Here is a 17,809-nt window from a genome sequence, read left to right on the forward strand (position 1 = left end):
GAAATAGAGAACCAGACTATGATCAGGTATTAAAATCGTGGTCTCCTATTTGCTGATTTGAAGCCTTCCCTATGAAGGAATAAAATAACCTTTGCTGGGGGTAGACCAATAGTTTAACATTTAAATGACTTACCATCCTGAATGTGCTTTACAAATAATGTCCATAACTTCTAAGGCAGAATTTCACTTTAATTTATGAAATGCTGCAACAGAAAAACTACACATTGAAGCTCTCTGGATCCCTGCCATTCAATGAAGGAAAAAAAAACATAGTCTTTGCATCTAATTCCCACTCTTTTCAGACTCCTTTTGTGTGTGGGCTTGGAAACTATGCCTGAGTATGGTTGCCTTTTTTCCCCTTTTTCTGAAACAGCTGTTCTTATCCTTGGTAGTAAGTTTCCTAGAAGCATGGCTTTTCTCATGAGCAGCAGTCAACAGCTTGCCATTTTTTGGTATGCTGTTAAGAGTATATGAAATTGTAGCTCAACTTTTATTTAAATACACCATAGCAAAAACAAATGTTTGCCTGTAGCACCCTCTTCTTCAGGGGGAAAATGGTCAGGATTTGGTTCCCACTTGAAGAATAGGTAGTTTGGTGGGACTCTTGCTGTAATCTCTCTCTATTCATAGAATCATTTAGGTTGGAAAAGACCTCTAAGATCATCTGGTCCAACCTTTAAACCCTGACATCTGAAGTGTTACAGCACTTGTGCATTGTGGTGTGCGGGATGAAATGTAGAAGTCACGGATGCATGCTCAGGATTGTCAGGTGGAATTGCAAGACTGAAAGAAAAGACATCGAAGGCAAGAGATGTTAGGTTGAGCAGTTCATTAAAGACAGCGGTAACTCAGTTAAAGATGAAAAACCATCAAGAAAATAAATACAATAAATATTTTAGTAAGTGATGTTATTTTAGATTTTAAATAAATACAGTCTGAAATTTGAAGGCTTACAATTTTGAACACCCCAGAAGTGTTCATTTGGAATGAGCAAAGAAAGCAAATTTGTATTTTTTTTTTTTTTTTTTAAACTTCAGTCACTGGGAACCCGTTGTTGATGATGCCGTAATATTCCTTCAGCACACCTGCAGTGGTGTATCTGGGTTAGTACAGATTGAGGAAACCTCCTGGATCTTTTATCAATCATCAAAACAGGGGCCAGTGACTTACAGGTACAGAGGCTTGCTGTGAGGGAGGAAGCTGGGAGGACCTGTAGTTTAAGGAATGTGTCAGTATGGCTAAAAATCTGAACACAGGTTAACTGCAAGAAACTGCCTGGAGCTCAGCTATTAACCCGGGCATCTACAAGGCATCTACAGGCCAATTAATGATGGGCACTTATTGGACTATTCAGGAACCTACAGAAAAAAAGTAGTTGTCACAGGGTAACTCAGTAATGTTTGTAAAAATATGACTGTGCAAACTGGGTGAAAAAGCCTTAGTAAATGATTTCAGTTGAGGGTGATTATCGAACAAAATTCCTTAAAGATACTGTAGCAAGGTCTTGGTTATGGGGATTTCTTCCTGGGGGATCCAATCTATGGATTCAAGGCTGGGGAAGGAGCCTTCATTCTCCACACAGGACCTGGCCCAAAACAGCAGCCATGCCCTGAGGAAGAACACAAACCCATGTGTAGGGCGAGTTAATTGTGAAGAGCAAATACTGTTTTAAATCACACACAAATCCTACAATAAATTCTAATAAATATCATTTTATAGACCATCACCTATTATGACTGAAAGCCCTTTAGAAGGTCTGATACAGGTTTCTGTGATACCTATACCCACTCCAGATATTCTCATATGTTGGGGTCAGTTTACCCACATACCTGTGGTATTATCAAACTGGGACATACCCGTGATTTTATCAAAGTGGGATGTGGGTGACTGGGGGCACCAGTCAGACACAGCAGGCACACGCCACTAATCTTTATTTCTTTTCAATAACCCGGCAGAGAGATGCGGCCAGGCTGGGCTGCAAGCAGCAGCCTCTCACTCCAGTGAGAACAAAAACCGCTGCATTTACCAGCTGGGCATTGCTTTGACCCAGGAAATATGCCACCAAGTAAAGCAACCCCAAAACTCAGAAGAAACTGGCAAGAATAAACGAGCGCCAGAGCTTCCTCGCCTCAAGGGGCAGGCGGGTAGGGGCAACCGTGAGGCGCCGCCGCCTTAGCCCGGCCGCCGACGGGACCTGAACCGGCTCCGCTCCCGTTCCCCTGGCTCCTGAGGAAAAAGGAGGAGGAGGAAAAGGAGGAGAAGGAGGAGGAGCGGGTGCCGCCATGCCAGCAGGGAGGAGCCCTGCGCCCGGCCTCACGTCACGGCGGCGGCTGAGGGAGGGCGAGCGGCGGTGACAGCGGCTGAGGCAGAGCCGGCCCCGCCGCCGCCATGGGCAGTGAGTAGCGGGCTGGGGGCGGCCGTGGGGATCCTCCTCGCTGCCCCCCTGAGGGGAGAACATGGCCCGGGGGGGTCCGGGCAAGACGAAGGGGGGCGTCGGTAGCGCCCACCGGCAGGGCGAGGGTGGTCGGAGCTTTTTGGGGTGGGTTTTTATGCCGCCCCCCCCCCCCCCCCCGGCTCGCCATGGGGCGTGAAGCCAGGCTGTGGGATGAGCTGTGAGGGGGGTGAAGGAGAAGCTTGGCCCAGCCGGGAGTGTGAGCATAAATCATGGGATTTCGACCCAAAAAGCTGCCTAACCTCGGTCCGCAGCGTAACGAGTGCGGTTTGGTGGAAGGGGAGCCTCTGGTGGGTTTTGGTGGATATCCAAATATGTGTGTGTCTGGGGGGCGCTGGGGATACCGTGCAGGTTTTGGCAGGGAAATTGCCCACCTTTGTACGTTCTGGATTTATTTTTTATTTATTTTTGTTTTCCAGAAAAAGAGCTCAAACTGTTGAGCTTTTCTGTGTTTTTAAAGGAGAAGCTGTGAGCAGAGATGGACCAAAAGTTAAAGTAAAATCCCACAAAGTTCTGGTCAGAATAGGTGTTGCAGTGATTTAAGTTAAGGTTTCTAAAAGTATTTGAGTTCTTTTTTTTTTTTTCTCTCACCTACATGCACATGTAAACCACAGGGTGCTGGTCTCTGTGTAGGTACTCTTTAGCATCCTTTGCTGCTGTGTTTAACAGGCACAGGCCAATATATATATTCCACATATATGGAATATACTCCATTTATTTTTAAATTGAATATAGTTTAGTTCACTTCTTGTGATACATGTGGTGTTACTTCTCCCACAAATGATTAGAGGAATAGAGGATGGGCCAAATATGTGTTAAAAAAGGATTCTCTTCCACATTTTTACCCATTTTTCAACAGCTTCAAGAAAAGGGATTTATTTTTCAAGCTTGAATTAGAGTATGTTTTGATGAAATAATTGCCCTATAAAGTGTTTTCACATTTTATTTTTTCCCTAGAAGATAGATAAAGTCGTAAGAAGTCTTATAAATTCATGTAAGTTCGTTAAAATATTTCCCTCTTGTTCTTTTTTCGGTTTGTTTTTCTGGAACAGTTAAATTCTTGGAAGTTATTAAGCCATTCTGTGCGGTTTTACCTGAAATCCAGAAGCCGGAAAGAAAGGTGAGTGCCACATTATGTTTTTACTTTTACTGGTTCATAGATAAGATTGTTGTGCCATTCGAGTACACGCTATAATACTAACACAAACAGTGGGCCCTAAAGTAGGACAGGTTCTTTGGAGGAGAGGAAATCCATGTTAAGGTGAAAGATTAACGCAATGATGAAATCGTAACTGCCTTCTGATAAGTTGTTCCATTTGGTAATTGTATTAACTCTTTTTTTTAATGTCTTATCTCTAGACGAACTTTATTGCTTTCAGCTCCCTATGACTGGATCTACGTTTGGTGGTAACCAAACCAGAGTTTTCAAGCTTTTTTCCTGTGGATAACACTGTTGGTATTGGCTTCAAGTCCTGGTGACACTTCTAGACTTTGAGTTGGCTAAGGTATTACTTTTAAAAGGCCTGTGCTGGAATTCAGGAACCTTGCATTTAGTACTTCCTTTCCTACAAAACAAAACGTTTCCTACTCCAATAACCATTTCCCTTTGATGAGGTGGGAAAGTGATCTGTGATAAAGTTCACATAATTGCTCCCTGTTCGCATACTGAATGTGACACTTTTCTTTGTTTTGAAACCAATAAACTGAGTTCATTTACGTCTGACCTACCTATTCCCATAGCCCTAGAACCCAGTTCTCTGCTTATTTTCTAGATCAAAACTAGTTAATTTCTGCAGATCAGAAGGATCAGAAAGACCGGCCCTGTCAAAAAAAAAAAGTTTTTTTAACTTCTAATACTCAAGCACTCATGTATTGCCTAGGTGACAAAGGTTCTAATTAGAGCAGCAAATTTATGGAATGTTCATGCCAGTGAATATTAGGTAAGAACTAAATGCTGATTTTTATTTTTAAAAGAAAATACATAGCTGCAAGTATGATACCAGCACGGAGAATCCTCTTACCCTGATGAGAGATTCCCGAGGGTTAGGACTGGATGAAGAGATGTTGGTTCCAGTCACCGTAGCTGAATGTGCTGGATTGGATGGAAAAGATGTGATAAAAACTGCCAATTATCCCCCTCTGGGACTGATTTTTAATAAGATTGGGATTTATCCCGTCTCTTCACCCTGTCTGTCATTCCTTGCTGATTCCCAGCATCTTTCCCTCTCAGGACAGGTCTCCAAACAACTGATATCAATCAGACAAAGGCATCTTCAGAGCAGGAGTTTGCAGAGCCAGACTTTGTGCTCAGATCAGGATGCAACTGCTTTGAGTACAAAGTTTGAGTGCTGTGTTTCTGCAGCAATGAACCTTAGTGCAGTCTTCTCGTTCCGGTTTAGAGCATACCTTTGATGGGTTGGTTATATCTGCTTACCCCATTTTTCCTAATGAAATAGATGAGAAGAGGAAGCTAAGATAAATCTATAGATATTGAGGTTTCTGTAAAGCTCAGCAACAGTTGTGATTTTTCTCTTGGCTTCTTTCTCTTACCCTTCTCATTGCCAGAGAGGAAGAGAGACTTTATTTGTCCATGTCCTCCATCAGCTGATGAAAGATGCCCAGGGAGGTGCTGAAATTCTTGTCCTTGCTGCTTGGGTCACTTTGTCTCTTTCACTATCTAGGTCACTGTCTAGGCAGTGACTCTCGGTTGCCAGCTTTGTACAGATTTGAAGTGAAAAATATACTTGGGAACGTCGTTCCTAGACTGAAGAGTCGTTTGAGCATTTTACATTATGTTCCTTGCTTGTGTCTAGTCTGTTAAGAGACCTAGGTCACTCTGTATAGCTGTAATTCTTTTTTATTTATTGTTTGCTTGCAAACTCTTACGGGCAAACATAATTAGTAATGATTTTAGTGGATTGGTTAAGGCCAGGACAAGAAATGAAGATTAAAAAAAAAAAAGTCCTCTTCTCTTAGCTTGCATTGATTGTCCAGTGAAGATGAAGTTTTAATTCAGATGTGCTCCCGTTGAACCATTTTTCCATTATTTCTGATGAGGGAAGTGGGCTTTTGCTGTCACTGGGGAGTGTTGCTTTTGTTGTCAGGCCAAGCTGGTTACCAGAAGCAAGTGCTGCTTTTTGTAGTTAGTAGCATTTGTTCGTATTACCCTGATATGCACAGATTTTTTTCGAAGTAGAACACAATGTTCTGAACACCAAGATGATGATGCTCAAGTCCCTTTATTTTCACAGGTTGTAAGTGAGAAAAATGTCGAAGGAATAAAATGTCCAGTTGAATCTGATCCGATGATGAAATGTACTCTTTTTGTGCTTGTTATCATTTGTGGCTGGAATATTTTGGTACCAGTTGGTATTTTGCCGTTCTTGGCATGCAGATTCAGATGCCGCCTTTTTCTTTTTTTCTTTTTGAATCACAGAGACTGTTCCTTGTGAATGAACTGTGATTCGAATGTTGCAGAATTTCCCTAATGCTCATGTTCACCGTAGTTAAAGTGAGAGCCTGGGCAGTTACACGGCTTAAGAGACTGATACCCCAGAAGCTAAGTTTGGGCTGCAGAGATAGTTCTCCTCGTTCTTCTTCTTTTAAAACTCTGTACTTAAAAGCTGAAATATAAAATCCAAACAGCACTTAGTAAAGTGGGTCAGCACTGCATAAGGTCTAACACAAGACACTGGATTTATTTGCTGCTGTCACTATTTTTCTTTTTTTAACTTTGTACTGCATGTATTTTTAGCATCTGGCCTCTTTTAGCAGTGAGTCTGTATCAGTAAATACATTAAATTACTGGAATTATTTTGCTTCAAAGTAAGTGCATGTCTTCACTTACAAAGATATGGATTATTTCCGAGTTTTTGTTTAAGAAGCTGCACTGCTGCCTCAGCTTGTAGCTTCTTGTTTGTGGGTGCTCAGGGCCTATAAAACTAGGCACTGATCCTTTCTCTTGTTACTTCTCTACAGGCAGATTCAGTGGTTGGAGGCAGAAATCTCTTACTTCTGCTGTGTCTGTCTTGTATGTTAGTTCATGTCTCGTTTTAGTAGCTGCTGTGCTCTTGTCTGCAGAGAACACGCTTCTCCCAGGGTTTACAGTCCGTGGAGGAGAGGTGGGAATTTGAACGTAATGCTGAATCTTAGCTCTCTCTTGGTCTCTGCAAATGCATTCTTTCTCTCTCAGGCTTTGAGAAAATCTCTGGCTCAAACGTAAACCTTGTGATTCTTCTCTTCTTGCTCATGGCAGTAGTTACAGTATTCTGCCTCAAAAGTTGTGGCCCTGAGAATGTCCTCAATACGTTAGTGACTGATGATCATTAATCTGACAATCTTTTAAAAATTATACCTAATCTGCATGGACAGAAATACTTCAGAGGGAAAGAAGATCCTTTAAAATCGCGTTGTAGTCTGTGTCTGTGATTGCAATGGTTAATTTAAGCTTCCTGTGGCACCTTTTGACGAACTGCCTTCTGAATGGTTTGAATTCCTGTCCAAAACTAATGGTTCTTCTCGTTTTTAGTCACTTAACTTTCAGCTTTACAAAACTGTGCCTCCAATCTGTTGAAGCCTAGAGATAAAATCACTGCAGATAAGTTTTTTTTTGAATTAATCTTTCGTGTTTGTTCTGGTATGTTTGTGTTTTTAGCCATGCTGTTGCTTTTCTGTAAATACCCCCTGTATTAGAATACTATATATAAAACATGTTCTACTCACCAAATACCAGGCACGCTGTCTGCCGGATGCCATGTAAGCTTTCTTTGACTACCCAGAAGCCCATGACTGTTTCTAAAAACTCTGAAATCATATTAAAAATAATTTCTGATGAGAAATGACGCCATCTGGCTCAACGTCTTCACATCTAATTCTGAATGATGATCAGCACTTATGTGGTAGTGGAGTGAAAATTCTTAACTACAACGAGCACAATAATCTCTGTCTCCAATCTGTTCTTCAGATCCAGTTCAGAGAGAAGGTGCTATGGACAGCTATTACACTCTTCATTTTCTTAGTATGCTGCCAGGTAGGTGTTGATACTTCCTGCGTTTCAGAAAGGAGATATTCGGTATGTGGAATGCTAAAACTGTGAGACTTTCTCTGTTCATGTTGACCTGTCAGCTTCAGTTACGTATTTTTGTGGTTAAGGATTTAAAGTTCATTTAAATGAATAAGACTATTCCACTGTTATTCATGGATATGTTTTTAGAAGTTAATGCTTTCTCTTTAATCTGAAATAATTTTTTTAAATGTGAAATATCCTATGAAATGGTGATACTGGCTGCAGGGTAAACAGCAGAGATAATTATTCATTGAGTAACCTAAGCAGCAAGTTTATGCATTCTTTACTGTCTGTTCATAGCTAAATTTAAATTTTAGCAGTAACAAGTTTGAAAATGAGCTAGAAGTGACTGCTTTTACCTGATTCCTCTTGAGCAAGATAATGAGTTGTAAAGATTGCGGGGAAATGTTTTTCTGAGGTGTTGAAGTTGACATTTAGAACTTGAGTTTTTGAATGTATTGTTGAAGATATTAGCTAACCTCCCTCCCCCAGGGTCTTTGTAAACATTTACATGATCCTTAATATTTATAAATGCAGGAGTTCTTAGAAACCTGCACTAGGGCTATGAATGGATAGCTTTGTTTTTTAAAGAATACATATTGCAGAAGATCCACGCATTACTTGATTTATTTTATTTTTTAGAACTGTTAGGCCTCTTAGATCATTAGGATGAACCAGACGTCTTCAGGCCTAGGCTTTTTAGGTTATATTTTATTTATTTATTAACTTGAACTTCTATCCCAGTCAGGCTCTGTGGCAGCAGTTTATAACTTGGATGTTTACAACACTGAAGGACTGCTGAAAGGCTAAACCCCAGCTCGCATACCTATCTACTTTTTGGGTGGACGAGGCAGGAAGGATACTAGAGATAGAAGAACGTGTAGTTTATCTGTGCTTCCTAGCTGCTAAATAGATGCATAATTAAGATTTTTTCTATAAACTTGGCTAACTTTGACATTTTCACATAGGATATTTTAAAAACATATTCCCAGCTGTAGAATTTGAATATTTAAATTTGATGGAGGAAGATATTTATGTTGTAATTTATGCCTGATCTTTAATTTGTACTGAAAATAAATTTTGTTTAGGGCTGTTTAAAAATAATAACAAAAAACAACAACAACCCTCCTTTCTTCTGTATTCTCAAAGAAAATTTGGCTACAGTTTGTTCCATTGTTCTTGCTGGAATAAGAAATGGAATATTGCAGGTTTTTTTTTTTCCTTTTTTTCCGCCCCTCCATTCTGTTAATATTTTGTGGTATCTAACCTATTTATCTTATATTTTTTTCCCTTTCCCCCCTCCACCTGGGCTGTAGTACTCCATAATTGCCTAAAACAGCCATTTACATCTTCAGCTTCAGTAATCTAGCTTATGTGCACTGACTCTTTTTTTCTAGGGAGTTCTGTTTTTTTCCTGCAGAAGGGGTCTTAGGTTCCATAGCATAGTCCTCTGAGTCATACCCCAGTTAGAGGATTAAAATAGATGGTCTCGGTATCTCTGTTATTGTACATTCTGGTTTAATTAAAAAAAAAAAAAAAAGGAATATGTTATACTAAAGAGTGTAACAGATGAATCATTACAAGTTCAGATTCTTGGGTTAATGGAAGCTTTCTTTGTATATGTGTTTAATGCTGCTGTGTGCTCTGACAGATACCTTTGTTTGGAATCATGTCATCAGATTCTGCAGATCCTTTCTATTGGATGCGAGTCATTCTTGCGTCAAACAGGGGTTAGTAGATTATTTCTTTTCTCTGTTTTTTTATCGGTATAAAACAGACTGGGGAAGAAAATGGGTGGCTGTTAAATTTCGTAGAACCCAGGTGTCGTGTGGAAACACTTTGTAAGGTTCTTAACACAGAATAACTGACTGATATCCGAGACATACTTCACTGTAGGAATGGGGTCCCCTCTGATGTGTAAATGAGATTCATCTTGACTCTCAGCTTTTGGAATGATTCTGTTTCCAAGTCTTTTCCTGATAAATGTATGGGACATCAAGTCTTTTCCCCTGCCAGTTAAGAACGAAAATACCTTCTGTGTGCAAATCAGTTATGCCTCGCAACGCCTTGGGTGATGATAAGTCATTATGGGTGATTTGATAGGTTGGAAAGCTAAGGGAAGAGATGATTAGGCTTGTAGTTCAGGAAACGCAAAGTAATTTATTGTAGAATAGACAAACGAAGCCCAAACAAATACATAAAAGATTTAAACTAATGCTAGAAGTCTAAAACTTAGGACCTGGCAAGCGTGACTACAAATGAGGTCACTACCCAAACAGAATGGTAACTGGCCAAGGAAAGACTAGAGAGACTGTGAAGGCAACAAAAAACAGGAGAGGGAAAGTTAATTTACACCTAAGTCAACTGACTAGATGTCACTGGAGGATGTAAGGTAAAAGGCTAAAGTTTTTGACATCCTAATTTTCCCAAATCGTTATTAAAATCTTGATCTCTGGTAAAAGAGTTCATAAGGTGTGGAGGGGCACTTTTTCCTCTTAGCGTAAAAGAGAAGGGGCAGCCCATGGTGTTTTTAAGCAGCATGTTACAATTAGTGGCAGAAGTTGCCAGAAGCAGTTTCTGAACAAATTCCTAATATATCTGTGGGAAAAGGAAAGTACAGCTTGATACATCCCCCAGAGAAGGGACCCTTTACAGAGGTGGAATTTGAGAAAACATGAGTTTCTAGCCTGATCAGCTATGAATACACCATTTCTAGTTCTTTTGACCTTCCTCAAGACCTTACAGACCGTGCATCCCCTGTCACCGATTCTTATTGAGACTTTGCAAGTCTCTAGTGTCTAAATACTCTTTTTATTAATAATTTTCTGGTAATTTTATGATGGAACACTACTGTGCTAAAAGCGAGAGCAGAATGGCACTTAAATGTAAAGAACTCTGAAAAACTGTGAGCTGATTCTCCTCTTAATCTCTCTGGTGGATATTGTGACAATGTCAGGAAAAAAATGTGCATTATTTGTATCCCTTGAGTGTTCATGTAAAAGATAGTTAAGAGGTAATTTGGTCTGGGTTAATTCAATATTAAACTTGTAAAATGTGTCCTTACCCAAACTTTTTTTTTCTTCTTAGTTTTAAGGTTCTAGTTTGAGAAACGTGGGAAGATTCAGCACTTGGTAGTTTGTTTCTTAATTTTCATCCAGGTTTTCAGCTTTTTTTTTTTTTTAATAAATCTTCCGCATTTTCATACTGGAGAAGATTTTCTGGTATGAACTGAAGGATAAATTAAATTTCAAAAATGATCTCTTTGTAATACTCTTGCTCTAAAAAGGTGATGTGGAAGATGTTTCTTGTATAGTCAAGAGAGTATATTTTACAGGCAAAAGGTGGGTTATCTTCCTGAGTTTAATTGCCTTGAGTATCTTCAGTTGTGTTCCCATACCACAAAGTAATATAATTCAAACAGATATCAGTAGTTAAACAAGACCTTGCTGAGAATATACCTGAATTAAAGTATGTGGTGGTAGGTCAGTTATTGCGTGTGGCACTTGAGGGTGAAAGCAATGTTACAATGCCTCAGTTTTTATTACACCAAATGAAGTGACTGGGGGGAAAACAGAGAGATTTTCTGGAACATAAACCTACATGCTGCAGAATTATTGTTTTACAAAGTTATATTTTCCTGTTTGAGTTGTCTGGAGTTGAACATTGATACCTTGCACCAGTAGGTGAGGTGGCAGCGTGGAACATCTTAATGATGCGTTTGTTCTGTTAAGAACTGGTTTAATCCTAAACTTCTGTGCTCTTAACTAGAGGTAGTGATTCGGAGGGTGCTGTTGTTGGGCTCTGTGGATCTGCATCTTCTTTCTTGTGGTTTTCCCAATTAAACTTCTGTAAAATGTAACAGCTGAAGCAGTGACTGAATAAACAGCCAAGGAGAAGATGGTTTCTGGTGAAAGGTTTCTTGATATGACATGGCAAAAAGCTCGCTCTGTAGCCTGCTAAGCTTCAGTGTGTGTTGACCTGTAGCATTCACGTGGTTTCACAAAGATATTTAAGGTGAAAAGCTACATAGGTTTGTCATGCTGCCTTCAAGCTTACAAATTTTTAACACAGCACGCTTCTGTGAGGAGATGATGGTCTTTGTTTTGATTATGCCTGTACTGGAATATCCATTTGAAGGGTTATGAAAAATGTTCCCTGTAGGTCAGAAGTTTTTCTACAGGCCTAATATCCTCCGTGTATAATCCTTTAGGAGAGATGCTTGAATTGCAATTTTATTGGTTTTTCTTCCTGGTCAGGTACGTTGATGGAATTGGGTATCTCCCCCATCGTGACATCTGGTTTGATCATGCAGCTGTTAGCTGGAGCAAAGATCATCGAAGTTGGTGATACGCCAAAAGACAGAGCCTTGTTCAATGGGGCTCAGAAATGTAAGCGCTGCTCGGATTAAAATTAATGAACATCTTTTTATTTTTGGGAAAGCAGTCTGCATAAATGATGTTAGATGTGAAATTTCTTCGATAGGTGAATCCAGGAGATTTTTTTTAAAGGATTTGCTTTCTTTCCTGTTCTAGTGTTTGGGATGATTATTACCATCGGGCAAGCCATTGTCTATGTTATGACTGGGATGTACGGAGATCCTGCTGAAATGGGTGCTGGGATTTGTCTTCTTATTATAATTCAGGTTTGTAATGAGCTATTTTGTGTGTAACTAAAACTGGCTAGATGCAGTACGGCTGGAAGAAACAATCTTTCAATGTCTGTCTGCCTTTTATTTATTTTTAATACTAGGAAGCACCATCCTTCATATCTGCTGTCTGTATATGAGAAATTCCTACATCTTCCGTAACGGAGGAGAAAGTCAGGATAATTAATATCACAAATGTTTCAGATAAGGAGTGGCTGCTTGATTCTAAATGTAGAAATTAGTAGACTTTGAAAGCAGCAGCTGCTGTTCAGTACCTCAGAGGACTTCTCACTTAAGAGTAAAGATTTGACTTTCAGGCGTTATCCTTTAAAGCAAATCAGTAGATTCTCAGACTTAAACACTTTAATGAAAAAAAAGTGCTTTTTGAGTAGTCCGTTTGCTTGCGTCAGTGTTGAAAAGTCACAGAGATTATTGCCAGGTGAGATGTGCAGGTGTGTACGTGAGAGGGCAGAAATACTGCATGAATGGTATTTAGGTTAAAAAAACCTTAAAGATCACTTTCCAACATGATGAAAACAACTGAAGCAAGTAATTAATCTGTAATTCCTAACTTGATTCATTCTTGTTTCTGCTCAGTTTTGTTTCTTTTCCCGCAGCTGTTTGTTGCTGGCTTGATCGTGCTGCTGTTAGACGAGTTGCTGCAGAAAGGTTACGGGTTGGGGTCCGGTATTTCCCTATTTATTGCTACCAATATCTGTGAAACCATTGTCTGGAAGGCTTTTAGTCCCACTACCATCAACACCGGCAGAGGTATGGGTGCTATTACAACTAGTTATAACGTGTTTCAGTGGATTTATGCTATACATACGCTTTATCAGCTGTAGCTTCTAAAATAAATTGTCAAACATTGACGATGAGAATGTCGTCTGACTTCCAAGAAGATAAATTAATTACCTGCAAGTTTTCTTTTGCTGATTTGAATTTCAGCGGTTAAGATAGGAGCTATAGCCCCTTGACTGAAGATTTTAGATTTCCAGATTGAAATAGCCTTGGTTTAGCATAACTTATTTTGAAGAAATAGAAGAGAGATTAGATTCTGTATGTTCAGGGGAGTTGGTTTTGATCCAACTGTTGTTTGTGGCTATAGGTTACTGTCACAGTTATTGCCTCCAAATTACTTAAAGCTTGTTTGAGTCTTCAGAGACTGCCATCTGTTTGTTCCTCAGCCAATATCTGGTTGTCCGGGGACTCTGGAAATACCAAGCCAAGATACATCCTGTGTTTGCATCAGGAAGTTAATTAGATTAATGAAATCTAGTTAATTATCTTAAATTCTGAGCCAGGATTTAGTTAGCTCTCATTTTCACCAGACTTCCAGTATTTTTCTCTGCTGTGGTTTATTACTGCTTTTCTAAAGCTATTTTTTCTCCTCTTTTATTATTTCTTCCTTCCAATCCTCCTCCTACCCCCAGGAAAGAAAGAAAAAGAAAAAAGAAAAAGATTCTTTTGTGTGAGACCTTTTTTTCTTTTTCTTAACCAAGAATAATCTTGATTATTCTCCCTTCTGTGAATTAGAACACTGTATTGTGATACATTTCTTGTAACAGGATTTATGTCCTATTGAATCTGATTTTAGACATGTCACTTTTAAAATTTCCTGAAGAAAGCTGTGAAGATTTTTTTAAAATCTGTTTTAAATGTACCATTTAAAACTTCGTTTCTTTTTTGCTTTTTGTAGGAACAGAGTTTGAGGGTGCTGTGATTGCCTTGTTTCATCTTCTGGCTACACGAACCGACAAAGTCCGTGCTTTGCGGGAGGCTTTTTACCGACAGAATTTGCCCAATCTCATGAATCTGATTGCTACAGTATTTGTGTTTGCTGTTGTCATATATTTTCAGGTGAAATGAGAAATTTCTCTTAGTAGCTCTGTGAAACTGCATAGGTAGAAGTGCTTGGACTCCAGAGAGTGCAATCGCTGGGGAAAAAAAAAATTGCAAAACTACAATAGCTGAATTATCTCAGCTTTGAGTAAAGAATTCTTTTATTTGAATAGTGTTACATCAGTACTGTACTGTGCCTCTGTGACAGTACAGCTGTTAAACTTTATAGCCACACATACCCGTATGCAGGCAGTGATGTGATTTCACATTCTGTTAGATACCTTACGGGCTGTCAGAGTATTTGTATTAAAAATGGGTTCTGGAACTGCAGTGGTTGTATCGCACAACAAATACCCTTGATATTCGTAGCTGAGTTAAAAAATAACACCTTTGGCCACAGCTGGAGAACCTTGCTTCTTTGGGGCATGCATGATACAGATTTGTTCAGGAAATGGCTGTGTAATTAATAGATTGTGTCGTGTTCCCCCCTGCCCTCCCACTTCCCCAGATTTTCTTGAAATACTTAGCTGTTTATTTTTAAATTTGAGTATTTGCTAAAATGGGTACTAAAATAGACCCATATATATATATTTTTTTGGTTTTGTTTTGTTTGCTGGGTGTGTCCAAAACGTGATGTTTTTCGAGCTGTTGAGAGTGAGTGCTGGCAAAAAAAACAACACTTGAATTCTGTGGTTTTCAAATTCATGTGGCTTTTTTGGGCCTACTGAGATAGGAGCCCACCCCAGAAAGGCTGGACTTGCAAATGTAAGTCTCCTGATGCTCACCAGTTAAGTTAAAAGCCATTAAAGGGTTTTATCAAACCATATTCTGTAAAGTAAGTGTATTTTAGAGGAATGTTACTTAGCATTGGAGAGAGAATGTTTATATGAAAAGAATGTAACGCGACCAAGCAGTAACACTTACAAATCCCTAAAATCTGTAAGGCAGGCTGCAGCAGAAAGCCTTTGGGCTTTACTGTCCTCGAGTTTGCACTCCTTGTTTATCTAGCAGATATCTTCAGGGATAGCTTTTAGGCACACTAGGAATGATTTCTGTCTTAGAAATAAACTTGATGCGTTTGTGTTCTTTCTTGTAGGGATTTCGTGTTGATTTACCGATCAAGTCTGCACGGTATCGCGGACAGTACAGCAGCTATCCTATCAAGCTCTTTTATACCTCCAACATTCCCATCATTCTGCAGTCTGCCTTAGTGTCGAACCTCTATGTTATTTCCCAGATGTTGTCTGTTCGTTTTAGTGGCAACTTCTTGGTGAACTTACTAGGACAGTGGGCAGTAAGTATTTCATCACTTAAAAAAAAATTAAAAATTATATATAAATACATATCTCTATTACTTTATGGTGAGACTTGGGTACTTAACCAGCAGAAAATTGGAATGCTTATTTCCTAACATTTGTAGGGAAAAGCTGTTTTAAACCTTGAAGAGGAATTCCTCTGTAAACACAGGATAGGAAGGTGAGGTCTGTGAGAACTAACTGTTTCTTTTCTTCCCCTCTCCCAGGATGTCAGTGGTGGTGGCCCTGCTCGTTCTTACCCTGTTGGTGGCCTGTGCTACTACTTGTCCCCTCCAGAATCCATGGGTGCGATATTTGAGGATCCCGTCCATGTCATAGTTTATATCACTTTTATGTTGGGATCCTGTGCGTTCTTCTCGAAGACTTGGATTGAGGTGTCTGGTTCCTCAGCGAAAGACGTAGGTGTTCTGCTAAACGCGCCTAATGGTTGTATTTTCAAACACTGCCTCTAATTTAGAACCGACTAGTTCCTAACTGATCGGTTATTGCTCTGACTAAACACCAGCTGACTGTGAAACACCGCAGCAGTTTCATAAAGCCGTGTTTCCGCAGGTTGCCAAGCAACTCAAAGAACAGCAAATGGTGATGAGAGGCCACAGGGACACTTCAATGGTTCACGAGCTTAACAGGTGAGGAAGTGCTGACCTCCAGCTGTGCTGCTCTGCTGGGTGGGGAAGAGGGCTGGGAAGGTGTCAACCAGAGCAGATACGCTTGGAAAAATCAGGGATTGTTTCCAGTACAAATGTCAAGATCCTTCCCATTCAGCTGTCTTCTGTCCCGGTAATGCAAAAGATTTATATAGCAGTGGGTCAGAGATTAACCTGGAGATTATTTGTGTAAGCAGAATAAGGAGGGAATTTGGGTTGATTCTCGAATGTGTTTTTAAAAGGAAGAAACCTTGATTTTTCCCAGGTGTTTAATTTACCATTTCTGAACTAAGATGACGCTACAGAAGTGGTACTTGATGCAGTATGCAAAGCGTGCAGGTGTAGATTGCAAGGCAGGTTTGTCCCTGCATATTTAAGTCATTGGTTTCAGTCCTGTGGAGGTTACATAGTATGCATATAACGAAAAAAAGTTACCCTGTTAACTAAAAAGCTTTGCCGGTGGTCAATTACTTATGCAGCTTTCCCGTCAGTGAATATTTATTTTTGTTTCTACGCTGTACAAATATAATTTAGAAGATCGTAAGATGTAATGGCAGAGTTCCAATTGCAATGCTAAACTCATCCCTAAATATTCGAGTTGGTTGTTTCAGGAGTAGATATATTCCTAGAACCCTTGTAGGAAAAGGTGTCAAGACGAGTACTTTTTGTTACAGGTACATCCCGACAGCAGCTGCATTTGGTGGGCTGTGCATCGGCGCCCTTTCGGTTTTAGCTGACTTCCTAGGAGCCATCGGGTCAGGCACTGGCATTCTGCTTGCAGTCACCATTATTTATCAGTATTTTGAAATATTTGTAAAAGAGCAAGCAGAAGTTGGAGGAGTGGGCGCGTTATTTTTCTAGATGTCCAAATATTTCATGGTTTTGTGTGAAAGGGAAAGTATTTTGACAACATGCGTCACTTAGTCCAATAATGCTCTTTTCTTTTTACTTGTTTTGAAGTGCTCCGTGTCCCGTTAATGTAATGGGCATCGAGCCACGCCTGTGTGCAGCATCAGTACCAGCTGCCTTAAGAATAAAGTTTACATTATCTCGTTTAAGTATATCTAGTGTTGCCTGTAATGCTGGAAACCAATTCATCTACCTTGCTGTTGAAACACTACAGTGAGATGGTAAAATGTATCAGTTCGATGTTGGTAAACATTTTTGCACAGTATTAAAACGTTAAATTTATTTCCCAGTCCTTAATAGGAAGAAAAGAAATCTCCATTCAGATTGCCACGTGTCAGTATTCTTAATGGAATTGATTTGTAGCCTGTATTTTACCTTAATTTTTATACTTTTTTAACTTGCATTTCCCCATCGCTGAACTCAGCACTCCTTATTCCTTTGCGGTGCCTCCACCCAGGCACCTTTCCTTTAGCTCTAAGGGTGGACGAGCAAACGTTTTTACCAGAGACTGATACTCATCTCACCTGTGCACTGGCTTGGTGGTGGATTTGCTGCATCACGAGGACCGGGGCGCTGCTTTCTTGCCCTGGGTTTCCTGTGAGACAGCGCGTGATAGCTGCTGTCACGCTGGCAAGTCAGCCTGGTAGTTTTGTTTGAAACATGTACTTGTGAAAACTGTGCCACTGAAACTTCATGTCCACTTTGCTTTCGTGAGTCTAAAGAGCAAGGCCTGGTTCCTAAAGCAGTGTTCATAGAAGGGAAAAGGGGGGGGAACGTGGAGTTCCTGCTGAAAATCTATTTATGTTGTCGCACTTTACAGCGGCAATGTAACAAGTGTAAACGTTAGACAATAAACTTATTTAATTAAGCTCTCTCCTGTCTCTTTTCTGTGCAATGTACATAATTCATATGCAGTTCTTAGTAATTTCCAAC

General features: G+C 39.9%; 1 protein-coding gene across 2 annotated transcripts; it reads left to right on the forward strand.

Annotated features, from left to right (window-relative positions):
- Window positions 1-2,217: 2,217 nt before the first annotated feature.
- SEC61A2 (SEC61 translocon subunit alpha 2) lies at window positions 2,218-17,749 on the forward strand. 2 transcript variants are annotated; one of them, XM_048062495.2, is made up of 12 exons: window positions 2,218-2,395; window positions 3,505-3,572; window positions 7,416-7,481; window positions 9,169-9,247; window positions 11,774-11,905; window positions 12,050-12,159; window positions 12,780-12,933; window positions 13,862-14,022; window positions 15,101-15,298; window positions 15,527-15,718; window positions 15,873-15,949; window positions 16,642-17,749. In XM_048062495.2, the coding sequence occupies exons 1-12, from the start codon at window positions 2,389-2,391 to the stop codon at window positions 16,826-16,828; spliced, it is 1,431 nt and encodes a 476-aa protein (XP_047918452.2). In that variant the 5' UTR covers window positions 2,218-2,388; the 3' UTR covers window positions 16,829-17,749. The 2 variants fall into 2 exon arrangements, with proteins under 2 accessions (XP_047918452.2, XP_013052557.3); XM_013197103.3 differs by lacking the exon at window positions 2,218-2,395 and adding an exon at window positions 2,593-2,742.
- Window positions 17,750-17,809: the final 60 nt, after the last annotated feature.

Source organism: Anser cygnoides, chromosome 1 (assembly GCF_040182565.1).
Source record: "Anser cygnoides isolate HZ-2024a breed goose chromosome 1, Taihu_goose_T2T_genome, whole genome shotgun sequence".
Taxonomy (NCBI): Eukaryota; Metazoa; Chordata; class Aves; order Anseriformes; family Anatidae; genus Anser; species Anser cygnoides.

What these genes read in the sequence shown, in the direction of transcription:
- SEC61A2 (XM_048062495.2), top strand. An exon ending in GTCTTCTTATTATAATTCAG is followed by an intron (nt 12,160 to 12,779) that starts GTTTGTAATGAG and finishes CTTTTCCCGCAG; the next exon opens with CTGTTTGTTGCTGGCTTGAT. An exon ending in CTGTTGTCATATATTTTCAG is followed by an intron (nt 14,023 to 15,100) that starts GTGAAATGAGAA and finishes TCTTTCTTGTAG; the next exon opens with GGATTTCGTGTTGATTTACC.